This window comes from Octodon degus, unplaced genomic scaffold (genome assembly GCF_000260255.1).
Source record: "Octodon degus isolate 3935 unplaced genomic scaffold, OctDeg1.0 scaffold00197, whole genome shotgun sequence".
In the NCBI taxonomy this organism is placed as follows: Eukaryota; Metazoa; Chordata; class Mammalia; order Rodentia; family Octodontidae; genus Octodon; species Octodon degus.
In genome coordinates, this window is record NW_004524773.1 from 3,678,537 (window position 1) to 3,706,489 (window position 27,953).

A 27,953-nucleotide genomic window follows, 5' to 3' on the forward strand; every position below is an offset into this window, starting at 1 on the left:
CATATATATTTATTTTTATTTTTAATTTTTTTTGTGGAACCGAGGATTGAACTCAGGCCCTTCCATTTGCCAGGGAAGCGCTTACTCCACTGAGCCATCTCCCTGGCCCCTATATCTTTTTGTTCTGGTCTTGGGCCTTGAATCCAGGGCCTCAAGAATACTCAGCACATACTGTACCACTAAGCCACTCTCCCACTCCTGAAGCCCTGATATATTTTTGAAAGGGCTATAAAAAATGAGTAGGAATAATTTTAAATGCATCAAGGGTGTCAAAAGATTCTTCTTAAAATCTTAAGCCCAGCCAGGAAACTGAAAGGCTTTAGAGTCCGTGTAATGGAACACTGAGGTGCCTTGAGTGCTGGGGTCCTACCTCAGGGTGCCCGCTGTGGGTGGAAGGGCATGGGTCCAGTCTTGCCAGATACTCTGGTTTGTGAAGAGAAGCTGAAAATTGGCACTTTCGGGCTGGGGAGATAGCTCAGTGGCATACGTGCCTGTCTGGCAAGCACAAGGTCCCAAGTTCAATCCCCAGTACCACACACACAAAAAAGCACTTTCTGGGAATTAAGTTGACAAAGGCCAAATAGAACTCAGAAAACTCTCCAGCTACAGTGCCAAAAGAGACCTCTGAGGCATTCCAAAGGACTTGCAACCTTTTGATATTTTGTGTGTCTGTGTACATGTACATTTTTTGGGAAATCCTAAATCCTTCATCCCATTCTCAAAGGAGTCCATGTGCTTGAGGGAGTTAGGACCCACTGGCCTGGCTCCGTTACCCCCATTCCCTAGTGGAAGGCACTCATCTAGACAGGAAAGGTGCCTTCCTTTTTTTTTTTTTTTTTTTAGGTGCCTTCTTTGGGGTCTCTCAGCAAATCAGTGGCAGAGCAGGCTGGGCCTCAGCTCCCCATTGCTATCTTGGCCCCGTAGCTGTGGTGGTGGGGCAGTGGAGAGGAGATTCACCCCTCACGCCACTCACACTCCCCAGCCCCCCAGCTTAGCCTGGCGCATTCAGTAGACAGCCTCACCTGGGTAGGAAGCCCGGCCCGGGGCTGGGAGGTCAAAAGAGCTCCCTGGGTTTGCTGAGGTAGCTGGAATAGATTTGGCGTCGGTAGCAGGCCTGGGGAGACAAGCGGGGAAGATGCACAGGGTGAGGGGGGCAGCTAAAGGAAGATGGGTAGAGGCCCTGGGGAGGCTGCCCATAGGGCTTACCTGGCTGACTCTGCTGGGCCTGTGGCAGCAGGAACTGAGCAGGTGTCTGGAGGTGGTGGCCTGGCACAAGCACTAGCTGCTGGAGCTGCAGGAGCTGCTGTATGTCCTGGCGGGGAGGAGATGGAGCAGACAGCCTGAGTCCTGGCAGGGCTCCTCCCTCTCTGCATTATCTGAGCCCCAAGGGGCCGAAAGCAGGAAGGGGGCGCTGTGGCACCAGGCAGCGAAGGCACCCAGAGGTGCCCCCAAACATAGGATACCAGAGGGTCCCGAGTGGGTGATCCCACAAAGGCTCACACTTCATATATTTTTCCTTCCTGGTGAAATTTTTACCTTGTCTTACATTCCCACTGAAAAAATAGACTTTTTAATAAAATATAAACCAGAACAAGTCTTTCATCTTTTTAAAAACACTCACAAGGCAAATGATATTATATCTGGAATTAGCTTTAACATCCCAGAAAGCAGTGGATTTGTAAATTTATACAACCACCATTATGGATTGAAAAAAGAAGTGATGGAGTCCTCACCCCCAGAACCTTGGGGTGTGGATGGATTTGGAGATAAGGTCTTTGCAAGTGATTAAATTAAAATGAGGTCACCGGGGTGGGTTCTAATCCATAAAAAGGGCAAATCTGGACACAGACACAGTTAGAAGATGTGAACAGGCACGAAACACAAGACCATTGAAAAATCAGTGGAGGGGCCTGGAACAGATCTGTGTTTTATAGTCCTCAGAGTGAACCACCATACCTACCATCACCATTACGGGCTTCCGGCCTCCAGAACCGTGAGGCAGGAAGTGTCTGTCGTGAGTGAGCTACCTTGTGCTTCTCTGTCACAGCAGCTCTGGCAAACCATGACAGGCACTGTTTACCAAAACTGAGCATGCACCTCCTTATGATTCAGAAATGCCACTTGAGTTTAAACCACCATTAATGCACGCACGTGTCCTCCACAGACAGATACTAGAATGGTCACACAGACCATCTGATATGGCCAAACCCTGGGTCCTGGTGCCCGTACATAGACACCCTAGTAGGATGGGTAAACACCCATGGCATTCAGTGGAATGCCTCCACGAGGAGGAGGAGCTGCGACAATCTAAAATGACATCTAAGTCTGGGCATGGTGGCGCACGCCTGCAATCCCAGCCCTTGGGAGGCTGAAAATAGGAGGATCACTACGAGTCCGATCTGTGTAGTGAGACCCTGTAGACCCTGTACTAAATACATAAAAAATAACAAAATAAAATGACATCCAATAATATAAATTATAAAACATAAAAATAAAATAAAATGACATCCAATAACCAAACTCAGCAGGTGAAAGAAGCTAGTCATGGGACAGAACAGCCTGTATGATTCTGTTTGTGTTCCATTTGCATAGTGGCAGTTGGGGGGCTTCCAGGTGCCCATTATGTGGGTGCACTTTATGACTAGAGCATGCTTCTGCAGTTCCTGGACTTCAGTAAAAAGATACTTTTTAAGGGAATTGAGGCAGGGAAAGAGGAGAAAGGAAAAATCCGCCCCCCTCTAAGTAAGTCTAATTGAAATCTTATTTGCCAGTAGGATGGAAAAATGTCCCTATCAGTTGAGCTGATAGGTTTGTTTGGTTCATTAAATCATTCTCCCTCTCTCCTTGTTTGTTTGAACATTTCCCAAAGGGGGAAAAATTACATACGCACATACGCATGCGTGCACACATGCACAGTAATCGAGACTCTGCGCCGGTCTCTGAGGCCCTCTCTGCTGAGGCCCGTGTGAGCTCCCTGACCTCACTCCTCCTGCCCTCTTCCTCTCTGGCTGTGCTCCAGCTGATCAGCCCCTTCCTCTTCTTCAAAACCACCCGGCTTGTTGCTCCCTCAAGGCCCTTACAAGCCTGCTTCCACGTCTCCAGGTACGGCTCTTTCCACTCACTGGTTCATAGCGCACCACCTCACTAGCGTGTCAGCTGCAGCACAGCAGGGCCTTCACCTGGGCACCACTCTGCCTCAGTACCTGGCATCACGCCTGGCACCCAGTGAGTGTTCTGCATATATGTACTCCGGTCCAAGACTAATACGACTTTGTTGACTTTGCAAATTTTATGTAGACATAGTTAAAAGCTATGTTATTATTTTTCCCTTCTGTGAAATAAATGTAGGGTGTGGGCACATGCCCTTCAATTCCTCTCAATGCGAACATTATTTTAAAAACTAATTTAATGTTTCAACAAGTGAACTAATTGGGAAAACATGTAAGTAGGTTGACAGAAAAGGCTTACTTCTTTAATATATAAAGAACAATTATAAATCCATAAGAGAAAAAAAAACCTAATTACATAGGACAGGTAGGTCTGGACAGGGCCCACAAAGACAATAAAATCAGTCTAAGTGACTACGTATTGAGATCAGTCACAGTAAAATAAACAGAACTATAACTGCACTAAGATACCACTTTTACCTATTAGATTGGCAAAGATAAAAACAGTGTGTAACACACTACAGTGGGAGTGTGGAAAAACAAATGCTTTTGCACATGGCTGGTAAGGGGGAATCAAAATTACAAATTATGCTAGGCGTGGTGGTGCACGCCTGTGATCCCAGCACTCAGGAGGCTGGGGCAGGAGGATCGCTGGATGTTCAAGACCAGCCTGGGATACAAAGTGAGGTCAAGGCCACCCTGAACTGCATGGCGAGGCCCTGTCTCAAAAAAAGATGATGATGGTGTTGATGGTGATAATTTAGAAATTACATGCCCTTGGACTCAGCCACTTCACTGCTGGGAATTTATCTTAAGGATATATATATATATATATATATATGTACAAAATGACTTCCCAGAACGATATTCCCACAGCAAAAGTGATTTCAGCAAGGGTAGGAACCAGTGGGCACAAAGCAACATAGACTACTACGCAGGGCCAGCCAAACAGCTCAGCAGATTAAAGCGCCTGCAAGCAGACGCAGGGACTAGGGGTTCGATGCCTGTGCTTGCTGTGCTGGCTCCACCCCTGGGGCATGCTGAGACAGCACAATTGAGACTGGGCGTGGTGATGCACGCCTGTCATCCCAGCTCTTGGGAGGCTGTAAACAGGTGGATCACTACGAGTTCAATCTAGTAGTCAGACCCTGAACACCCTGTAGACCCTTCCCTAAAATAAAAATAAAAATAAAAATAAAAATAAAAATAAGGATGCTCTTTTGGGGAGGTACTGGAGATTGAACACAGGGTCTCTGTACTGAACTATACTCCCAGCCCTTGCCATTTTTATTTATTTATTTTTTATTTTGAGACAGGCCCTCACTAAATCACTATATAACCTCCTGCTTAGGCCTCCTATAGTACACCCGCCTTGGGGATATTCTTTGTGTTGTGATATAGAACAATTTCCAGAATGTTCTGTTGGAAATGTCAAGAGACAGAACAGGTGGGCATGATGTGCTGCTGTTTGTGTAAAGGAAAAATATTGAGGGATTTGCTTAATATCTACAGATCATGGCTGGAAAATTATATTTTTAAAAGTCACACTTTAAATCCTTCTCCATTTTGTGCATTTGGAACATTTATCTAAGTAAAAAAAAAAATATTCAAGTGTCCTGTGCCCATTCCAAACAGTGCTTGGTGACTAATGTGCTTGCTTTACCAGCCATCCTGCAGAAGCTCAGCGCTGCCGCCTGCACCCTGGAGGGGGCTCCACTTTCTCTGTCTGCCAGAGGAGGGAGCACTGAGCCCTCCCACAAATCACTGGCCGCCTTGGGATCAGCGAAGGGTTCTGAACACCTCACAGCACAGCCTTCAAAACCACGGCCTGTGCTGCCTTTTCTCTGGCTCCTCCAGCCTGGTAACCCTGTGACCGTCTCCCTCCAGCGAAACTCCAGCTTCAGGGCCTCCGCTTACCAGGACCCTTCTAAGCTCTGGACCACAATCTCGGTTTCACGTTGTGCCTTTTTTTCTTTTTCAGATGAGACTGGGTGCATGCATAGTAGTACAGCCATAGACCTGCTTTCTTTTTCTTTCAAAGCCCTTCAAACTGTGTCCTCTTTGGGCCCTACAAAACGAGAACCATTCTGCTCTGTGTGGCACTTTTTTTTTTTCCTGGTGGTACTGGGGACTTAGCCCAGGCCTACTGCACCAAGCAACATCCCCAGTCTTTTTTTTTTTTTTTTTCCTTTCTTGCTTTCTATAAGACAGGTCTCACTAAGTCACCTGGCCTTGGATTCAAGATCCTCCTGCCTCAGCCTCCCAGAGTGCTGGGATTCTAGGCACCACCATTACCACCTCTGTGCTGCTTGTCACAAGGCAACAGATTTGCTGATGTGCATTTTGGCTGTACTAGATCGAAATTTTAACAGCCAGAGTCACGTGTTCTTCTTGTACGCCAAACCCTTAAAGGGACCTGAGAAGTCCCCAGTAAATGCTCACTGAATTGAATCCAATAAATAAAACCACAGATAAAGTATTACCAGTATGGAGTACGTGTGTGTGTGCGCACGCGCGTAAGCGCCTTCCTGCACACTGAGCTACAAGCCCAGCCCTTTTCATTTTTTAAAATTTGAGACAGAATCTGGTTAACTTGCTAACATGCCAAGCTAGGCTTGAACTTGGAATCCTCCCATGTAGCCTCCCAGAGTGCTGGAATTATAATGCCTGGCTATTAGCAATATTCTTCTGATTTGCTATCACCCTTAGTGTGTTGATGAAAATATTTATTAACTCATGTCTCCTCTGGTCATGACTCTGGGTGAAAACTCCCCTTTCCTTCCAGAAATCTAAAGGAAAGACGTCTGTCTGTGATTTTCCTTCTGAATCAGCAGGAGAGGGAAGAATGGGGAAAGGACATCCTGGCTTGCACAGGGTCTTATGCTAAGAAGTCCAAATGAAAAGCATCTGGGGCTGGGGAGATAGCTCAGTAGAATAAGCGTTTGCCTGGCAAGTGCAGGGTCCTGAGTTCAATCCCTGGTACCACCAAAAAAAAAAAAAGGCATCTAACACCCCAGTGGAATCAGATGGAGACTTGGGGGTCAGCTTGGATCCCCACCTTCCATCCCTTTTCCCCATTCATCCAATCAACCTCACCTTTTCTCTTTTAGTACTGGAAATTGAACTCAGGACCTTGCACTTGCCAGGCAGGCACTGTGCCACTGAGCTACACCCCTGGCCCCATCCTCACCTCTTATGGGCTCCTTCTGTCCATTGCCACCTTCCTGCCAAAGCCACCACGTGATCTACCCTGACCACCCTTCCCTAGCCATCAGGAGGAAGCCATCTAATATGACAGAGTTCCGGACTTTCTTATCCGTGAATTCTTTGGTGTCTAACAAAACCTATCACTTTCTTCTCAGAATTAAAAATATGTAAAACATATAGGGCTTTAGATGAAATCAGTTGTACTGAAATCCAGTCATCAAGCTTCCTAAAAGTTGTGACATATGGGGCTGAGGAGATGGCTCAGCTGTCTAAGTGCCTGTCTGGCAAGCGCAAGAACCCAGGTTCATTCCCAGGTACCGTATGTCATGCCAGCCCCGGAACCCCAAGCACACTGCGCCAGCCATGGAAACCAGGCCTGGTGGTGCACGCCTGTAATCCCAGCACTGGAGAGGCTGAGACAGGAGGATCACTATGAGTCTGAGTTGTGTAGCGAGACCCTACACCAAATAAATAAATAATCTTAAAATTGCGACATAGTAACCCATGGACTTCATTAGCATATCAATATAATCCAGCAATAGATCTGATAACTACAATCAATGAGGCATGTCAACAGTATTTTACGAAATCTGCAACAACTAGAAGAGAATATGAAAGTCTCCATACATCCTATTAGTGACCAAGTCCTAGTACCACCAGCACTATTCTGGCCTGTTGTCTATACTCCTAATAAAAGGAATGTAAATTTTCAGTTAGAGTAGAGTAAAAATAGACTAATTTTCCCATCCAAACTGATGGGGCCTCTGAATTTTATCCACAGACTTTTCCTTGGGAAGAGACCTGGTCCCCGTTCTAAAGTTTAAGGGGCCAGCTGCGATGGCTCACACTGGTAATCATAGCACTCGAGAGGCTAGGACTGGTAGCAGAATCCAACTCCCCAGCTTAGCTTTTCCTGCTCTGGGGCCCTGCCTCTCCGCTGTGCACCTCGTGATCCTCTCACCCTAACTTCCGTCCAGTCACAGTGGGCTCTTTGCTGTCGAGCCCAGAAAGGTCTCCCCAGCTCCAGGGCTTTGCTATTCCTTTTGGATCTACACATGCCTAACCCCTCATTCACGGCTCTGTCCTTAGCCACCTGCTCTGATAAAGGATCTTCCTTTTCTCCTGTTACTGTCACATCACATTTTTTCTTTCCTGCATCAAAATCATCTGCTTCTTGTCTACCATGCAGCGAGTCACCAATGAAGTCCACAGGTGCACACCCGATCTACCTGTCCCCGCCCAGAAAGACGCCTGGAACCTGGGACGTTCACCAAATATTTGTAGACTCAAGAAATGAAAGAATGAGAAAGTTAAGATTCTGGGTGATGGGTGAGCAGGGTCAGGACTGGATTTAGCCGGTAGGGGGCCCCATTTCTCCAGAATCCAGAGGCCACACGGCTCTGGGTGGCCACTAGGGGGCGTGTCATGCTTCAGTCGGAGCGTGGAGAAGTTACAGTAAATTGGTCAGGGCTGGAAAGCAGCATACTTTGTGGGTCAACTGCTCTGTCTCTAACCTGTAAGGAAAACTGGCTCCGAGGGGTAGCATATCGCATCAAGGCTGAAAAGGCAAGGGACCGATCTCTGCTCAGCACGGTATTGTGATCGCTCACTGCCCCTGGAACATACACCGAACTGGCAATCAAAAGAAATGATTAGGGCCGGGGAGATAGCTCAGGAGAATAAGCACTTGCCTGGCAAGTGCAGGGTCCTGAGTTCAATCCCCAGTACCACCAAAAAAAAAAAAAAAAAAAAATTCACTGAATCGATATATTTTCAATGAAGGAAGGAGGCAAAAACCTCAAAACATATCCACTCTATTTTGCAATAGTAAGAATGTCACCCACAGGCTGGGGGCAGACAGACACTTTATGCTCGGTTAGGGGCGGAGTGACTGCTGGCTTTCCCAGCTGGCCTTGGCTCCACCTGGGGAGAGAGAAAGCCGAGAGTCAACTTGAGGAGGCGGCCCAGGGCCGGCCAGCTGTGACGGCCCAGGTGCTGCGCCTCACTCCACTGCACAGGGCAGGCGCCCCACTCCCCTGTGGCTCTGACCCCTGTGGAGCCTCACACCATGACTGGGGTGGACTTGCCGTGTGGCCCCACACTTGCTCGGCGTCCCTAAAATGGCGACTTGTGACCAGTTCTGGACATCCAGGCTAAGACACGGACAGCTTCAGGTTAAGCCCAGAGGACAGAACAGAAAGAGATGGGGTCTGGGAACCAGGTAAATGCTACTGTGACAGATTATGTTCTAAATGAGGATGAGCGGCTGGGGGGATAGCTCAGTGTCATAAGTGCCTGCCTGGCAAGCATAAGCTCCTGAGTTCTATTCCTGGTACTGCAAAAAAAAAATTTTTTTTTAAACAAGGATGAGTTGGGGAGGGGGGGAGTCCTGGTCAGTGGGCACAACGTTTCAGTTAGTAAGAATAAATTCTGAGGTTTTATCACACAGTACAATGCCTATGGTTAACAATGTATATTTCAAAATAGCTGGAAGCAAGAAAAAATCTGGCACATGCCTGTAATCCCAGCACTGGGGAGGCTGAGGCAGGATTGCCATGAATTTAAGTCTAGTCTAGGTTGCATAATGAGTTCAAGGCCAGCCTGAACTATATACCAAGATCCTTCAAAAACCAAAGATGAAAGGGACAGAGATATGGAGGGGGTGGGGGAAGAAGAGAAGGGAAGGGAAGGGAAAGAAAGGGAGGGGAGGGGAGGAAGGGGAGCAGAAGGAGGGAAGAGAAGGGGAGGGGAGGGAGGGGAGGGCTGGAGAGAAGGGTACCTGCTCCCTCTGCGGGTTCAACGTCCCCTGTGCTCAGGCCCCGAGGGCCAGGTGGGACTGATCCAGCCTTTTCAAGGGCTAGGCCACCGACTGCTCTGGCAGTAGACAAGGTTGGTCCCCCTGGGCAGCATGGTTACAAGTCTGGCAACCCTGGCACCATTTTTGTTTGCCACAAAAACGAGAGGGAGATGGATCCCTGGAGCCGGGCCTGCTAATCCAGGGAGGCCTTCTCAGTGATCTGAGCCACGTATCCCGACCACATCGGCCACCTGGAGTTGCGCTTTGGCCTGACCGATGCCCTTACTCCCAGCTCACTCCACTGTCTTCTACCTCAGCTCCCTGAGTCTGCCTTGGCCCCTCACTCCGTTCTTGCTTCCCACAGCCTGAAATCCCTTCCTCTAGATATCCACCTTGAGTACTCCTACTCATCACCTCAGTTCAGATAGCAGTTCCTCCCAAGCCTCTCTGATTCCCCCTGAGACGGGCATCACATTTCTACCACACCCAATGTGGAAAGTTTTATTTATTTATTTATTTATTTATTTATTTATTTATTGTGGTACCAGGGATTGAACTCAGGACCCTGCGCTTGCCAGCCAAGTGCTTATTCAACTGAGCTATCTCCCCGGCTCTATTTTGTCTTTTTGAAACAAAAATTCTCACTGTACAGTTCAGGCTGGCCTTGAGCTCACTTTGTAGCCTAGGCTGATCTTAAACTGTCAGTGATCCTCCTGCCTCAGCCTCCTGAGTGTTGGGATTACACCCAGCTTGTGGAAAACTGTTATTTGTTAGGTCCCACCAGCCTCAAAGACTTTGTTGAGCTTTATTTTCTATGGACCTGTTAGGCAAATAGGGATTTCTTTTTCCCCCTATTCACCAAATACAAAATGATTTTTTAACAGTGAACATAAGTTTTCAGTCAAGGCTACCCTACCCCAGATATTCTGAATACTCCCCTGGAGAGATATCTTCCCTTTTCTTGATTGAAAAAAACTGCAACACAACATCTTTCATTGATTCAGTGAGCATCCGTACAGCCTCCTTGGTAGAAGGCAACGTGCTGAGCATTGGACAGATTATAAAATTGTATAATAATCAGCCCTTTGTCAGCATATGCCAAGGAATTGCGGAAAATATGCTGTGAAATTGACAGGCATTGTGGAGGAGGGACTCTCCCTTCATACACCTGAAGTGCTAGGTCTTATGAGAGGTTGGGTTTTGGTGTTTCGAAACCCCTGAAGTGCTGGGGATGGAGCCAGGGCTTCACATATGCTGGACAAATGCTTTACTACTGGGCTAATGGACTCTATTTCTGGGCTTGTCGGGGCCAGGGAGCCAGCTCAGCAGCCTAAGTGCCTGCCTGGCAAGCCCAAAGTCATGAGTTTAATCCCCAGTACCAAAAACAAGAGTAACATTTCTGGACTTCTCAGTGTTTTTCAAGGGAAGTATTTCCTAGCAATGCTGTTTGGTAAAGAGCCATGTGTATCACGAGGTGCCCACACGGAACACCTGGCGCCGCAGACCGTGGGAACCCTGTCCCGAGAAGGGGACAGCTGATGGCAGCAGCCACCAAGCAGGAGGTCAGAGACCTGGGCTCCCCGGCTGCTGCTGCTCACAGCATGACCCAGGGGCTGTCTGTCACTCTGCCCTTGGGAGTCCTGGTGGAGGTAGGGCTTCATGGTGCGCTCACAAGAAAAAAGACATTTTGATAGAGGGACGGACATGCACAGAGAGAAGGCCATGTGACAACAGCAGAAGCTGGCGAGATCTGGACAGCCCAGGAAGCTAAGTCTGCCACTAATTCATGATTCCTAACCGAAAACTCCAAAGAACACAGCGTTTCCTAACTCACAGGTCATGGATCCCCTTCCCAAAAGGCCATCTGGTTGGGTGAATCAGAGGAGGAGACATAAACCATTAATTCTGATTTTTGGCCTCTCCTTTTGTGTCCACACAGGTGCCGTTCATGGGGGTGGCCTCGTTCTCTTCATTTGTGGGGGGAAAACAATGACATCAATCCCCCAAGGAGGCCCCTGCTGGAGGAAGTGTGTGGCCCTGTGGTCCCCCTTACCTGTGCTGTGAGTTGGATGGGTTGGGACAAGGTGAGCTGTGGGGTCCCAGGGGGCTGGCTGGCAGGCTGTGGTGGTGGCAGATCGCCTCCCCCAGAGGAGGCTGGGGGCTGCGAGGTCGAGGAGGAGGCAGAGGAGGAAGAGGAGGAGGAGGAGGAGGTGGAGGAGGAGGCGGCGGCAGCGGCGGCGGCGGCGGCGGCCCCGGACTGCTGCACGGCAGCAGCCAGCAGCTGGGCCTGGGCTTGCTGTAGGAGAAGCTGCTGCTGAGCTGGCATCAGCGCCGTGAGCTGCGGGCGGGCAGCAGGGCCAGAAGGGGCAGAAAGCAGAGAAGGCAGAGAGGGTTAGAGCCTGAGCCAAGCAGCTGAGGGCCAAGTCCTCCGGGAGGACAGAGGAGGTAAAGGCAGGTGTGAGAGAGGCCAAGGCCTGGGTGGGACTCCTCATCCACAAGTCCTGCAGCAGAGGGGTTTCAGCTGGCTGCGGCCCTGTCCCCCGCCTTCCCCGAGTACTCACCCCCGCTAGCTGGCTGCCCGTCAGCATGAGTTGGGCCTGGGGCAGATGTGGCTGAGCTGGCTGGGGGGGTGGGGGTGCTGCTGGGGCTGAGTCACCGCTGGGGTCTTCAGCCTTGATCTGGGGAGGAGAGAGGCAGGGTCCGGGACCCCAGAATGTTAAGTGAAGGCCAGAGAGAATGCCCACCTGTGAACCAAAGAAAGGGCACATGTGTGGCAGCGGCAGCCTCAGGCTGGCACAGGAGAGGACCAGGTGAGGCTGCAGCTCAAGGGACCGCAAACCACCTTCTTCCCTCTCCAGAGCGCCTTTCCCCTCCTAGGACTCAGTTTCCCCACATGCAAAATGGGAATTGGTGCTACTAGGGCCTAGCACATTGAAGAATGGGGCTGGGGGCCCCACACCCCTCATCTGTTTTAACTACACAGGTATCTCTCATTTGCCCAATAGAGTAAGGCTTTGTTGGAAGGAAGGGTCTTAGAGTATTTAACAAAATCACCATCTTGGAACCTGGGCCACAAACTCAGATGATCATGGAGACAAGCAGAGAGCTCCCACGGAGCCTTCATTTCAGAATCCAAAACAGAAATGACCACAGGACAAGCAAAGCACTGCACTAGCCTACTGCTTTTGTTTTTGTTTTTGTTTTTATTTTTGTTTTTGTTTGCAGAACCGGGGATTGAACTCAGGCCCTTGCGCTTGCCAGGGAAGCACTTATTCTACTGAGCCATTTCCCCAGCTAGCCTACTGCTTTGGACAAGCCAGTGTGGCCCAGGGACTGCCAGGTGAGAGCTCCGGACAGGCCAACATGCCAGGTGCCAGTCCCGGACGTCCACAAGCCCTTCCCCATCTCCATCATGTGGCCGTGTCTTGTATCAGGCACACAAGATGGACCAACACAGAGCCACCCGGCCTTTTTTTCTTTTCCCCAGCCAGGCAGTGGCAACTGTTGGCGTGAGGCTGCTGGTAACAGGCATTCGGGTGTTGGAAGGAGCGCAGCTTAACGGATCATGTGCTCTCAGGCCCAGAGTGAATGTTAGGGACTATGCTGCACCCACCGTTCTGCAAAAGGAGATCCCGGGAGGGAAGCAGCTTGGGCAAGGTGACCCAGGAGGTTGTCTGAGGGGTGACATTTTATTTTATTTATTTATTTTTGGTGGAACCGGGAATTGAACTCAGACCCTTGCACTTGCCAGGGAAGCACCTATTCCACTGAGCCATCTCCCTGGCCCCAGGGGTGACATTTTAAATGCAGACAGAGATAAGCAAAGAGGCAGGAGTGCAGGAAAAGGTGAATGGGAGAGATCAGGTCCCAAACTATGGGACACAGGTGTCAGGGTGTGAGGGGACCACAGGCACGCAGCATGAAATGACACTGAGGTCGTGAAATGACACTGAGGTCATGAGAAGCAGGGGAAAGAGATGTCCCTGGCATTGTGACAGCCTCTGGAAGGCTAGCCGCGGTCTACTTCATTGGTCAGTGGCGCCACCGGCAGGTTTGGTTTATGAAACTGCAGCCATAGGCTGGCTATCTACGAAGGTTTTGATATGTGTGATATTTCAATATGGAGTTTAAAAAATAAAATAGTGAGAACACTATTACTTTTGCATTCTTTCTAGTTAACCTTAAGAAAGTCTGCAGGTGGTTCAAAGGTATCTTAAACAGCTCCAAAATGCTGGCTAATCTCCCCTTTGACCCAATGGGAGAACAGGCTTGAGGGTTGATCCTTCAGCAGGTAAGAGACTCTGGCTAAATTTTATTTTGTCTTTTTGCGAGGGTCTCGCTATGCAGTTCAGGCTGGCCTTGAGCTCACTTGGTAGCTCAGGCCGGTCTTGAACTCACAACAATCCTCTTGTCTCAGCCTCTTAAGCGCTGGGATTCCAGGCATGCGCCACCATGCCCAGCTGGCTTGGCTATATTTTAATAATCATTGTATTTATTTCCACAGCAAGTGACTCTGGTTTTCCATTCATGAAATTTCCATTTAAAACCCATTTACCCGAGCTGCTGCAAAGCGAGGCGGTTCATGAGTTGATAACTGATGCTGAAACTGAGTGATGGGTTGGGGGGGCGCGTTTTCATTTCAGCCTTTCTATTTCTGCGTGTGCTTCACACTTTCCATAATAAAGTGTTTTTAAAAACTGAGCCAATTAAACAATTATCATACAAATACTTGTACACAGCGGCATATGGATACGCCTGAGGCCATCTCAATAGCTCGGGTATCAATACAGTTGGGGAAAGACTGGACCAGAAGAGACGGAGAGAGGGGCAGAGGCAAGAGCTGGGCCCAGAGAACCAGGGTCAGGCCCCAGGCCCCAGAAGGACAGGCTGAGCCCTTCCTCTCCTCAGCTACATGGCGGCCGCTGGTACAGTTGGGATGGGGTGGGGGTGGGCACCACTTGCAGGGCTAAAAGCCACAGCCTGAGATCAAGAGATCCAGAGTTCCTTCCACGTGGGCCCAGCTCCAGGCGCTCAGTACAGAACAGAAGGTACCTGCCTGGAGGCTTGTGCCCCCACCCACAAGCATCTGGGCCCACCAGAGACAAAAGGAGCCTCAGGCACCGTCCAGTCTAACAGGTCCCTTCCCCCACCAGTATTAAGAGGAAACTAAGAAGCCCAGAGAGGGGAAGTGACTTTCCCAGGGTCACGGAGCGAGGCTGCGGCTGGGTGGGGAGCAGTTTCCAGCCACCTCTGGTCAGTGTTAGGAGTCCTGCCTATGTCTCCTCTGTCCCTGTCTTTGGTGCTTCTTTCAGACCTCTGAACACACCCACTGTCTCCCTAACAGGCTGGGCTGGAGGTGGAGGCCTGGACTCAAGAAAAGCCCTGGAAGCCAAGCAGCACCCAGTACTGGACCCCACTTGGATGTGGAATTTGTACCATCTGGCTGCTGCTTCTGGCTTCCCCAGGGATCCCTTCCTCCTGCATCTCCAAAGCTGTCTGTCCTTCCTGGCTTTGCCAATCCCTCTGCCCTGTGCTATCCCCCAGTGCGTATGTCTTGGGGGACAGGATGGTGCGGGTCCCTTTAGTCAGGGAAGTCGGGATGGGGGTGGGGCCCTGGCTTCCTGTTGTTCATTGCCCTGGGGCTCCGGGGGGGATTTCCCTGGCCACCCCCACCCCCTAGGGAAGGGGAAGGAGCTTGGGTGAGTCACAGACCTGGGGCAGGAACCTGAGGGTGAGAAGGGGTGGGAGAAATCTTGTCACTGGGTGCTCTCTGGCCCTGGCTCCTGGCCCATACACCATCCCCTTCCCTGGATGTCCCAATCAGTGCTTACCTTGGTGCCAGGGCCAGTTGGGGACACGGAGAATGGGGAGGCCTTATTCTTTGGGTTCTGCAGAGAGAAAGTTGGGGCAGGGAATGGGAAGGGTGCTACACAAGAGCTTCAGACACCCACCTCTGCCAATGGCTTCACAGGGTCCCCTGGAACCCTCCTCCCCACCACCTTCTTGCTTATCCACCTGCTCCTGACCTGATGGTTACTGTCTGGTCCATTTCTTTCCGTGTCTGCAAAGAGAGGGAAGGAAGGGGTTGTTACCAGCCCTCCTCACCACGCCTCTCTTCCCATGGTCTTCCCGGATGTCACATTTCCTACTTTGCCTACTGGGACCCTGGCCTTCCCACTCACCTGTGTGCTCTGATGGGGAGTCCAGACCTTGTTTCTCGGCCTCCAGGGGCTTAGACATTCTTATTTCTAGGGACAAAGAAAGGACAAGAGCAGGGTGAGGTAGAAGAAGCCAAAAGGGCTTTCAGACCCTTCCTTTGCAACCCCAGAGCCTTTTCTAAATCCTCTACCCTCTGCTATCCTTGAAGTTTCTCTTCTTGAGAAATATTCTCGTGGGTCAGGGGCCCTGTCCTCCTCTGGCTTTGGAAGATCTTGCCTTAACCTTTCACCCCCCAAAAGGTGGCAAAGTGGTGTCACCCACGGTGACACTGGGCCAGGGAGGGAGGTGAAAGGTGGTCATACAAAGGCATCATCTGCCTGAGAGGAGGCCGGTGAGGACCAGGTTCCACTCCTGCCTCCTCTCTGGGCAGCTGCTGAGGCTCCCATTCAGCCCCACCAGGTTTCGGGTGAGACATGTTTTCCACTCTGAGTGGTGCCTGGGAGATGTGATGGGGCTGCAGTGTTTCCAAACAAGAGGGTTGTCAGCTCTTGGGGTGTGATTCAGCCATCCTCTTGCTCACCACTTTCCCTGCCCATATGTTACCCCCAAACCCGCCTTCTCCCCGTGTGCAGCACGTAGGCCCGGTCGCTCCATCTTGCTGCTCTCTAATGCCAGATCCATCTGCCTCTTCCCCTGACCATGTCCTACGGTCTAGCCCTAGACCTCACTCAGGACTTTCACTTTGAACCCCAGCTGCACCCTCAAATCCTCCCTACAGAGAGAACCTTGATCTATAGTTCCTGAGATCCAGGAAATGAAAGGTGATCAAAAAGGAGGTGGAAGCAGCCAGCAGGGGACCAGGGGACGAAGCCAGTGGAACAGCTGCCCCGAACACACGGCACTGACAGCCAGGGCAGACAGCAAGTGCTCTCCAGCACCAAGCACTGAGCTCACAGCGCACGTAAGCGGGGGTGCCACCATGACCCCACTTTTCAGAGAAGGAGACTGAGGTTCCAGAGGGATGTCCCCTCCCCAAGAGCACAGCAAGATGCACAGGCACCCAGATGGGACCCAGGTCTTTGTGACTCCAGGGCTCCTGTTTCTAGTCTGGAACACTCCAGTCTAACGGGTCCCAGTCTTGATTTCTGCTCCAGCAGTTCCCAGCCTACGCTCCTGATAACGACTCCTACCCTTCCTGTCCTGGATCCCAGCACGGATCTGGGCTTTCCTTAATCTCTTCTCAGTTCCCTTATCTTGCACCCAGATGGTCCAAGCCCTTCACCTGACCTTAACTCACATCTGGCCTCAGATCGCATTTGTAACCCCAACAATTTACACCAAAATCCCCAATTCAGCCAGGACTCCAACCCTACCAAAGGAGCTGTCCAACAGTTCTGTACTCTGCACCCACGATATTTAGGGAAAACCAGTTAAAGTGAAAAATGGGAAGAACTCAGCAGTGGGGGGAAAAAAAAAAGTCTAGGAATTTTACAACTGAAAATTACTCCATATGAAACACTGCTTGGGTTTTTAAAGTCCCAATTCAAAAGCCAGGTCACTGCTTTTTGGTGGATGTCTGGATGGATACAAGCACTATACAGGAAAGCTAAAACATCCCCCCTTATGACATAGCACAGTCACTCCTGGGCACCCACTCAAGACACACATGCTTCCTGTTGCCAAAAGACATGGACACAAACGTTTCTACTGTGTGTGTGCGTGTGCGCGCGTGTGCACAGTACCAAGGATCAAACTTGGGACCTTGTGCTTGCCAGGCAGGCGCTTGTGCTGCTTACTGTCTCCCCAGCCCTCTACTGCCTTTTTATAATGGCCTCAGGCTGGGAAGAACCCGAGGCCCTTCAGCAGGGTGAGCAAATAAGCAAAATGTGACCGGTTTATAAAATGAAACACAGGGCCAGGGAGACAGCTCAGGGACATAAGCACCTGCCTGGCAAGCACAAAGTCCTGAGTTCGATCCCTGGAATGGCAAAAATAAATAAAATAAAATAAGAAAATAATAAAATGATATAAAATGAAACAACACAGCAATGGGAAAGAGCAAACTTTTGCTTCACACACACGGCTGAATCTCACGGACAGGGTGAAAGTCGCCAAACACTAACGAACAGTTCTGCTTCTAATTCATGGAGTTCAACAACAAGCAAGCTGATCTCAGATGATCAAGGTCAGATTAGTGGGTACCTCTGGGGAGTGCTGGCCAGCAAAGGGCAGGAGGAAGCCTGCGGGAACTATATATGTCAAAATTCATCAAGCTGTACACTTAAAATTTCAGTACTTCACTACATGTAGATTGTTTTTTAACAAAAAATACAAAAAGTAAAAGCTTAAAAAGAAAAATCAGGAGGGTGCCGGGGATATAGCTCAGTGGTATGAGTGCCTTCCTGGCAAGCGCAAGGATGCGGGTTCGGTCCCCGATACCATATGCTGTGCTGGCCCCGGCACCCTGGGTGCACTATGCCACTGAAACCAGGTGTGGGGAGATGGCTCAGTAGAATAAGCACTTCCCTGGCAAGCCTAAGGGCCTGAGTTCAATCCCCAGTTCTGCCAGAAAAAAAAAAAAAGAAACCAGGTGTGGTGGCGCATGCCTCTAATCCCAGCTCTGGGGAGGCTGAGACAGGAGGATCACTGTGAGTCTGCTCTGTGTAGCAAGACACTGTACCAAATAAATACATAAAATATTATTTTTAAAGAATTTTTAAAAGCCAGAATATAGTCCTACTAAGGTTTAGTTAGGCTGAGGCAAGCAGGAGCAGGGAGCAGATGTTTAGGGTGCCACCACAGCTCTGGCACTGTTTCTGGGCACTGGGTTTGGGGCACTGAATAGCTACTCATCATGAGAAATGTGGGACGACACAGAAGGGAGCTGGGCCTTTTGGCACACTCCTGTAATCCCAGCGCTCCGGTCATTAAAGCAGGAAGATCACTGCGGGTGGCGACCTGCATGGGCTACAAAGGGAGGTCAAGGCCAGCCTGAACTACACAGTGACACCCTGTCCCAAAATGAGTTTTTTCTTTAAAAAAAAAAAAAAAAAGGAGCCAAATGATGAAGCCACTAACCTAGGTCTAACTCGCCCAGACCTTAGGCCTGCTCCAAGCAAACACGACTCTTGTGGGGTCCTAAGTCCGGCCCTCCATCGTGTTCCTGAAGCAGCCCCGGTCTCTCCTAGTGCTTCTGTCCATTTGTGTCCGTGTCACTCCAAGCATCCTTCCTGCGCCTGTCTCCTTGAGAAATATGAAGCACCCCTGCCTGCCCCAGCCTGGCCTTGGGGATGTGGCCCGCCACCCTTCCATTCCCTGTTGCCACTCATACAGCCTGATTTTTGATTCCAGCTGAGCCTCTCTCTCTCTCTCTCTCTCTCTCTCTCTCTCTCTCTCTCTCCTTGGTGGTTTTTCCTGACAGGGAATCTGGACCCTAATGGCTCTAAACTCCCTGCCTAGCTAGCAAATGCCCTTCCTGCCCACAGACGGGGAAGACCTGACCTCACAGTCTAAACGTCGTCGTATGCTGGCCAGGGATGTAGCTCAGCGGCACAAATGCCTGCCTGGGAAGCGCAAGGTCCTGAGTTCAATTCCTGATACAAAAAAAAAAAAGTTGTATGCTTATCTTTGGCCTCGGCTGTGGGGTGAGTTTGTTCCCTAAACTTCACATGCTGAATTCTAATTTCTAATACCTCTGAATGGAACTATTTAGAGACAGTCTTTAGAGAAGGAAAGTAAAATGAGGCCATTAGGGTGGGCTGCAATCCCATCTGATAGGGATCTTCATAAGGAGAGAAAACTGGGACACAGACACACACAGAGGAAAGCTCGTGTGCACACACAGGACAAGATCTGCATCTGCAAACCGAGGCCAGAGGCCTCAGATGAAACCGGCCTGGCCAACACCTGATCTCTGACTTCCCGCCTCCAGAATTGGAAGAAAATAATTTTCTGTTGTTCCAGCCTCCTTGTCTGCAGCACTGCATTTCAGGAGCCCCAGTGGACTAACTCAGCCTCCCACAGCCCCGCTGTCCCAGCCCCAAGCTCCCAGGGCCGCGGCGTCAGCGTCCAGCTTCCTTGCCCACCCCCGGGGGCCAGGCCTGCTCCGACTTCACAGCGTCCCCGGGCCTCCCCAGCCAAGCACAGCTTCTGAGCATCCGGCCGGCCCTGCAGCTCCTCCTGCTCTGCCCCTCCTGCTCTCTCCTTAGCATTTAACACACATTTTCTGACACTGGTGTGCATCGGTCCCCCTGTCTGGAGCACTGTCCTCCACTCTGTCCACAACTGTCCCCTCTAGCCCATTTTCCCGATGCAGCACAAGCTCTGTGCTCTGTGAAGCTCCCGCGCCGAGCATCTAGCTCCCAGCCAAGAGTCTCTCCCTACGCCTTCGGTCCTGGCGCGCTCAGCCCAGCAGTCCCAGTCACTGGGCTAAAGGCTGCAGCCTCACAGGTCTCTGCATGTCTCGTGGTCAGACCAAGAACTCTTCAAGGGCAGGTCTGACCTCAGTGTCCCACCAGTGCCCAGCAGGGGCCATGCAGGCCAAGGGCTGCGCAGGGCCCAGGGCGGCTGGCTCTCTCTAGCACACCATCACACCCTGTCCATCCTAGGCAGGGATCTCACCCCCATCTAGACTATGTGCTCCTCGAGGTAGAGACCACAGCACTGCCTGGGGCCCAACTGTATCTTTGAAATAAATACACAAGATAGGATTCCCTGATAATATCTAATGCAAATCTTCATGAGCTGCCATCTCCCCAAACCTTAAATCTCCACCCCATCCCTAAAGCAACTTCTGCTATAAACATAATTGGTTTCTGTTTTGTTTGTTTGTTTGTTTGTTTGTTTGTTTGCTGGCTTACTTGCTTGCCTGCTTTGGGTGGTATTCAGTCCCTAGGGATTAAAACCTGGGCTTCCCCTCTAGGTAAGCACTCTCCCACTGAGCTATATCCTCAGCCCTTTTTATTTTACTTTGAGACAGAGCGTCACTGAATTGCCCAGGCTGAGCTACGTGTGGTGGTGCATGCCCATAATTAGCACTTGGGAGGCTGAGACAGGAGGGTTGCCTTAAGTTTGAGGCCAGCCTGGACTACATAATGAGTTCAAGGCCAGCCTGTCTAAAACTAAGTTCATTCATTTATTAGCCTAGGCTGGTCTCTCATTTGGCCTGCCTCAGCTTCCTGCATAACTGGGATTCCTGGCTATGCACCACCATACCCAGCTCCACACTAAACCTTTCAGGTAAGGACCTCTGAAGAAATGGAGACAAAAGCGGTCCTGGGGAAATGTCCACTCTTCTGCTCCTCCTGTTCTCCCAACATTTTCCAGGCCATACTGCGCTTCCCTTTGAGTCACGCCATCCTTCCTAAAAAGCCCCAGGACTCTGTCCAACACTCAGCTGGGCCGCAGCAAATGCTACAGTGCTGCTGTCGGCCTCAGGCTCTCTTGCTGTCTTCCCTCCTCCAAGGAAAATCAAGTCATCCCCATCAAGAATGAATGGGGAGGGGCCTGGGGAGATAGTTCAGTAGAATAAGCGCTTGCCTGGCAAGCGCAAGGGCCTGAGCTCAATCCCTGGTTCTGCCAAAAAAAAAAAAAAAAAAAATGAATAGGGGGGCCAGGGAGATGGCTCAGTGGAATAAGCGCTTTCCTGGCAAGCGCAAGGGCCTGAGCTCAATCCCTGGTTCTGCCAAAAAAAAAAAAAAGCGTGACTAGGGGCTCCATTTTCCCCATGCACCCAAAGCCCGCTGTTGCCTTGATTAGGACCTGAGAGGGTCAGCCCCTAGGGACTTGGAGAGACCTTCAGAGGTTCTGCTCAAAGCCCATGCGGTGGTGCACACCTATAGTCCTAGTCTTGGGGGCTGAGGCAGGAGGCTCTCCGGGAATTCAAGCCCTGCACTACAGTTCAGCTCACACCCAGCAACACTGCTCCCACCAACTCTGATTGTCATAGCACAGTGTCACCTAGGCTTTCAGGCTTTAAAAGCCCCTCCGGGGGATTCTACTGTGCTGCAGCACCCCGAGGGGCACCTCCAAAGCCACTCCCGAAGCTTCATTCAAATAGAAAAATCGGTTGGTTACTTATGGTCATCCCTTCCCTGCCATTCCAGATAGTGTGAAACCTTTTAGAGGAACCAGCAGGGAATGGCGGTGCTGAAGCTCCAGGCCCTTGAGTCCCGCCATCCTTGGGGCAGAGTCACCCAGGCTGCCCAGGCCCTGAGCTCACCCTTACTCGCCTCACTGCCTCAGGCCTGGGCCTTTGGGTCCCCTCGGCCCTCCCTGCCCCTCCCTCCCCGGACTTTCACTTCTCCTCCGCGTTTCCCCCAGCCACTTTTAGCAGACTTAGGGCCAGCTTCTCGTTAGCACTTACCGAAAATGGGTCTAAATATAGAGGGCCCAAGGACTGCCCCTCACCCCTCCTGGCCTCCCTTGGCCTGTCCCCTGGGTCCTCTGCCTGCATAGCCCAGCTTGAGCAAGGCTATGGCCTAGGAGCCCCTGTGCGCAGGGTTAGTGCTGCCGGGAACCTCTGCGCCCCAGCTGGCCCAGCCTCCAGCCTCCCTGGGAGCAGCGCCTCACCCCCAACCCCCAGCCCACAGCTGTCCCTGGGTGGCCTCAGGGGAGTGAGCACTTTTGCGCTGTCAAGAGGGAGGGTAAGAGATGCGCGCAGCAGACACAACAAGAAGGGGGCCCACAGCTGGGCTGACAGCAGGCGAGCGCTACCACACAGCACACGCCAGAGCATGGGCAGAAGGACACACGACACAGTGTGCACAGACCCAAGACAAATGCTCACGGTCTGTGGACAGAGATCCACGCCCCGCTGTGATGCCGTGGACAGGTCCACAAAACACCTCGGGTACATGTATGTACACAAGTATGCATGTGCACATCTGCACCTGGTGTCATCCACAGAGGTACAAATATACATCCCAAGTCACACCCAGATACACACACACACACACACACACACACACACACATGCTCACACTCAGATAGGCAGATCCACACAGACGTAGAGTCATCTCCTTCTGGAGCAGGATCATTGCAGACCACTAAGCCGGGTCATAGATGTGGAGCTTGACACAAGGCATGGTGAGTGACCTGCCCGAAGTCACAGGAGGCATTAATTCACGTCTTCCCAATGTGTTGATTCATGTCCAGGTAGGGAAAACCCAAGCCATTCCCCCAAGTAGGGGTGTTACGTGAGAAACTGCAGCCCAAAGGCTCTAACCTATTGCCCAGCACTGTGAAATCCCCACGCAAACCTAGACAGGGACACAACAGTGATGGGCATTTCAGACATCCTGGACCCCTGGACCTCACACACTCTACACACACACACACACACACACACACACACACACACACAGAGCTGCTCAATAGGTAAACACTCGCCTTCCTGTGATCTTCCTGTCCTCCCACCTCCCCACCTCCCGCGCCTTTCTCACAGGAACTCATCCTTCACATCCCGACTTAGGCGTCTCCTCAAGAGTGCTCCTTGACACTGCTCTAGCTAAATTGGATATCTTCTGGGCTCCCACAGTCCCTTGTGCCTCCCCCTGCTGGCTCCGACGCTTCTGTGCCTCTCCCATCCCAGCCCTGGCTACTGTGTAGGGTCGCCAGTGACAGGTCTGACCTCACTGAAGCTGCCTTTTTTTGCAGTCATGTTTCAAAAACCCAGCTCAGAACTCTGCAACAAATACACGCTGCTGGGGGACTGCAGGAGTGCACACACATACACACAGATGCACAAAGGAGGGCACACACAAGCCAAGACGGGCAGCCAGAAACATGATACACATCCACACCCATGCCTCTATGGCCGCAAAGGAGTCTTGAAGTATCAAGTTTTAGGCCTGTGCTAAGTATGTCACAAGTACCACCTCATTAAATGCTCTCATGGACTGTGCCAAGTGATCACTCACTACACAGGGATACATACATTTCACTCAATCAGCTACCAAACAGCAATCACCTTGTACAGTGCCTGATACACAGTGTCCACTCAGTCAACTGACCTTTGGTGGGGGAGGCTTTTAACAGGTGCACACACATATAAAGAAATCTCAGATGATGGGGAATGCCTTGCAGAAAAGACAAAGCAAAGTCATGGGCCTGAGGACTGGCGTTCGCAGGAAGAGCAGGGAAGGCATCCCTAAGCAAGCGGCAGCAGAGGCAAGGGAAGCGAGCCCAGAGCTCATGGCCAAGGCCAGCTCTACCATGGCTCACATAGTAGCCCCTACATCAAGTCCTACACAAGCACAGAGCAGCCACACTCAGAGGACTCAGAACTACTATATATGCACACACACACACACACATGCACGCACAAACACACATAATCTACACAGATGCACGCGCATACATACACACATTCAAAAAGAGAGGGCCGCCACCCAAGTCCAGCACCTTGGTCTTCTGACCCGTTTGCAGCCCCCTCCAAGGATCACCCACGTTACCCACCCCACAGGTCCTCCACGTAAGGTTCCACTATCAGCACCCGGCTCCATTCCTCCCGCGCTAGACCATCATCACAGGGCCGCGGACATGGGAGAGCAGGCTGGAAGCACCTTTCACCTGATGTGAAAGGTGAGGGCAAAGAGAGAAGCCGGGGAACAGGCAGCCACCACGGAAAGCGGGGAGCTGCTGGGGTAGAGAGCAGAGGGACAGGAGCCGGCAGAGGAGAAGCAGGCGGGGAGGCCGCCTGAAGTGGCCAGCACAAGCCCAAATGTGTTGCCTGTCCGCCCCGCCGGCGCGCGGGCACGAGCTCCCTTACCTGGAGCCCCCATGCTGGAGTGAACCATGCTGCCCGCCCCAACAGGGCTGGGGGAACAACTGTGTCATCTCCCCACCCTCTCTGGGGGCCAGCACTCCCTACCGGAAGTCACACAGGGAGGAAACCACAGGGCTGATCCGCCCCCCTTCGGAAGGGAAAATACCCTGGCCCGCAGACCCGCCCCAACAGCCAGCCAACCCCACATCGTGTGTGCGTGTTTGAGGGGTGGGAGTTAGTGAAGCAGAAAGCAAGAGGGCTGGAGGAGCTGAGTCCCGCAGCCACCATGCCAGGCGGCGCCCCAGCTTTCCCGCTCCCGGAGGGCAAACATCCGGAACAGGGCGTGTAGCTCTGGGAGAGAAGATGGGCCCAAGGCAGTAACAGTAACAATAACAATTAAACTCTGACTGGCAGTTTATTGGGGGAAGGCTTTCTCTCAATGCCCGGTCCTGCACTCTTACTTGATAGGTGTCTTTTGGGGAGGTTGGCATTGTTGTTTGCCCCATTTTACAGACGAAAAGACTGAGGCTCACAGAGGAGAGAGGCAGTTTTCTTAAGGGCCAGGAGACAGTGAATCCTCAAAGTAGAAGGTGGTGGAGAGGATGAGTCCCCGCACCTATTCAAAGGTAAGCCTTCTGGGATCACCTCAGGGAGGAAACAGTGAGCGTGGACAGTGGCAGTGTGGGTGATGGAACGAAGCCTTGGTCAGGGATGGCAAGAAGTGTGTCAGTGGGCAAATGTGCCGGCCCAAGGCGGCTCAAGCGGGGAGGAAGCACTGGTTGCTTGGCTGCCTGCCTGCGGGCTTCCCCTCCGCACCGCGGCGCTCCCAGTCCGGTGTCTCCCTATTTGGCCACCAGAGGGCGGCAGCGCCCAGCCAATGGGCCGGAGGGCGGGGCAGGCTGCGGAGGAGGGAGCCCCTCCCTCCGCTCCTCTCCCGCCCCCGGGCCCCGGCCCCGCCCCCGCCCCCGCGCGCACACCTGCGAGGGTCACACAAAGGCGCGGGACGCCGGGCGCACCGCGGCGCAGACAAAGACTCGCCGGAGACTGCTGCCCTCCGTCCTCCTCTCCGTGGCCAGGGTCTGGCGCCACGAAACCGCCTGGCGCCTCCAAATAGCCCCTCAGCCCGCCTGGCACACCACAGGACATGCTGCGCCCCCACACCGGAGAGCCCCCCAAGCCACACGTGCCTGCACTCACTGAAACACACGCCAGCACTCGGGTATTTCTACACACGCACCCCAGCGCTTCTCCTAAACGCACTGACAGCTCCGCGCGCACATGCCAGCCCTGCCTCCTGACCATGGTCACTCCCGCCTGCACACACACCCCCTCCGCGTGCACCCAGAAGTACAAGGGCACATCTACACGTATGGCCAGTCCAGGTGTGGCCACGTGTACCACACTCACACGTGTGCACACCCGCAGATGAGACGCGCAGGTGGCTAAACTACATGCTGTGCACCCAGGCAGACAGAGGGGCACGCGCGACAGGGACAGGGACGACCAACCGTAGTTCTCACCCATCCACAGAGGACAGTTTCTAGACACCTACATTCCACCACATCCCACATCGCAAAGGCCTCTTCACGGAGGACAGCCACAGACCACATGGCCGCTGGCTGCAGGGTTTCTAGCCATGCGGGCCTCCCAGAAAGCAGTCCTGAAGCAGGGCGTTCATAAGCCTCATGTTGAAGCTGCACTTGCCCGAGAACCTCTGTTTTCATTTAGGATTTACTTGGCGGAGAGGCTTATTCATGGGGGTCACAGGACATGATAGGGAAGACCACAGGCCATCCCGCATGTTCCCCAGCCCCCCATATAGTCAGCATCCTCCATCTCAGGATGGACATGGCTCCAGGCCAGGCCCCTAGGGCAAGCTCCCGTGCTGCCCTCCCACGTCTGGAGTCAGTCCCAAATGGCAGGCCTTATGTGACCCCCAGAGGGGTGAAGTGCTGTCACATCCCATGCTGCTTCCACTCCTACAGCCTCTGACCAGAGCTGAGTGCCTGGGCTCAGGAAAGAGGATCCTGAAGGAGGGTAGGTAGGCCCAAGAACACAGAGGGGCTGAGTGTGTGGCACTGCAGGTGGCTAGGCCCTGACAGCTGGGGATGAGGAGGCCCAAGCCGCACCTGCAGGCACGTGTGGGGTCTCTGCCAGAGAAGAGGCTTCGAGCCACGAGTGAGGCAGGTAGGACTCAGGCACTGGGGAGCCCTGGGGGCCACTTGAGGTGCAGGGAGCCTGCAGGGAGGTGGCACAGGGGAGGCCAGGCTGGGCTCAGGGCTGAGCGGTAATTAAAGGAGACGTAGGGGGCTCCCCAGGGCCAGCGGGGCTGGTAACTGACACGCGGGCCCCATTGCTCCGCTCATATTTCTCACCGGATCGATACGTTTGACTCCCGACAAGACAATAATCGCTTGTACGCGGCCGGCGAGTCGATCAAATACATTATTAGAGCGAGGTCCCCTGGGGGCCGGCCGGGGAGTGGTGGGGGGAGCAGCTGGCCCACCGGGGACAGCAGAGTGAGATTCTTCACCCCTCAGGGCCCCCCTGCCATGGCCTCTTCCTCCTGGCACCCCAGGGGCTCCTCACCATGGTTCAGCTCTCTACTTGCTCTCTCTGGACTCCTGCTATCTTTAGCAGTCTCTCCACTCCACCCCCAGACTCAACCCTGCTCTGTGTGGGGTCTCAAGGGGTCCTTCCCCATAGGTGCTGCCCTTATCAGCAGGTTTGTAGCAAGTGGGACCTCGGGGAGGCCTCTCAGTCCCCCATCCTGGTGGGAGACTGAGTTGCAGGCCATGCTGTGAGCCCATGCCTGGGCTACGAGATGAACTCGGCCCAGGATTCATTACCGTTTGTTTCCCCTGCCCAGCCTCCTTTCTGCACCTAAGCAAGCACTCCGGCCTTCAGCAGGGCCCAGGCCTGGGCAGTAACTTGGATGGAGGGTAGAGAAGTCTATTTGGGGGCCTAAACAGGCAGGAAATCAGGACAATGTGGTGACAGACAAACCCGCAAAGGGGTGTGTGGCCAGTCGTGCTGCTGGCCATGCAGTTCTCCAAGGCTCTCAGATATGTTCAAACCATGCCCATCCTGGAGGATTGCCCACCTCTTACTCAGTGTCCAGGTTTCTGGGCCCAGCCTACTTCCTGTCAACATGCTGCCTTACCTCTTGGGGCTGAGGTCCCCTCAGGATTACTTGACCAAGGCAAAGTCAAGCTCTGCTTAGGAACAGCCTGCTTCTAGGGACTTCTAATATTTCTTCTCCTTTATGATTATCATCAGTATCAGCAACAGTGGCAGCATCAATATCTATTCTGCTAGTGAAAACATTATATTATTTCTAAATCTTCACAATTGTCTGAGGTGAAGAATGTATGCAATGTGTTAATTATTGAAACTGTCCTACCAATTTGATTTGAAACTGTCTCATTGTTATTTGTTTATCAATAAAATTATGGGAAAAAAAACAATTGTCTGAGGTGGTAATCATCTGAGATTTGTTAATCACCCCCATTTGATTGATTAGTTGAGGCCTGAGAGGTAAAGTTACCTGCCTCAAGTCACACAGATGGGGGCTGGCCAGATAGCTCAGTGAATTAAAGCACCTGCTTAGACAGACACAGGGACCCAGGGTTCAATCCCTGCCCTGTGGTGCTGGCCCTTCCCTGGGGGTGTGCTGAGAGGGCAATTGAGACTGGGTGTGGCGGTGCACCCCTGTAATCCCAAAGCTTGGGAGGCTGAAAAACTGGAGGGATCACTACAAGTCCCATCTGTGTAGTGAGACCCTGTAGACCCTGTACTAAATACATTAGAAAAAAAAAAAAGTCACACAGATAGGAATGGTGGGTCAGAATTTGAA

General features: G+C 52.0%; 1 protein-coding gene across 4 annotated transcripts in view; it reads right to left on the reverse strand.

The window, feature by feature from the left end:
• Nucleotides 1-24,190, reverse strand: part of Pou2f2 (POU class 2 homeobox 2) — a 33,179-nt gene extending 8,989 nt beyond the window's left edge. For 3 of the 4 annotated variants that reach the window (XM_004644361.2, XM_004644357.2, XM_023704494.1), the window contains exons 1-7: nucleotides 24,101-24,182; nucleotides 15,354-15,419; nucleotides 15,198-15,232; nucleotides 15,003-15,059; nucleotides 11,733-11,849; nucleotides 1,207-1,312; nucleotides 1,023-1,114 (exon numbers count right to left, since the gene is read on the reverse strand). In XM_004644361.2, coding sequence (XP_004644418.1) covers nucleotides 1,023-1,114; nucleotides 1,207-1,312; nucleotides 11,733-11,849; nucleotides 15,003-15,059; nucleotides 15,198-15,232; nucleotides 15,354-15,419; nucleotides 24,101-24,128 — 501 coding nt within the window. In that variant the 5' untranslated portion in view covers nucleotides 24,129-24,182. Of the gene's footprint in view, nucleotides 1-1,022; nucleotides 1,115-1,206; nucleotides 1,313-11,732; nucleotides 11,850-15,002; nucleotides 15,060-15,197; nucleotides 15,233-15,353; nucleotides 15,420-24,100 lie in introns of all 4 variants that reach the window. The other variant, XM_004644360.2, reaches the window with a different exon arrangement.
• Nucleotides 24,191-27,953: the final 3,763 nt, after the last annotated feature.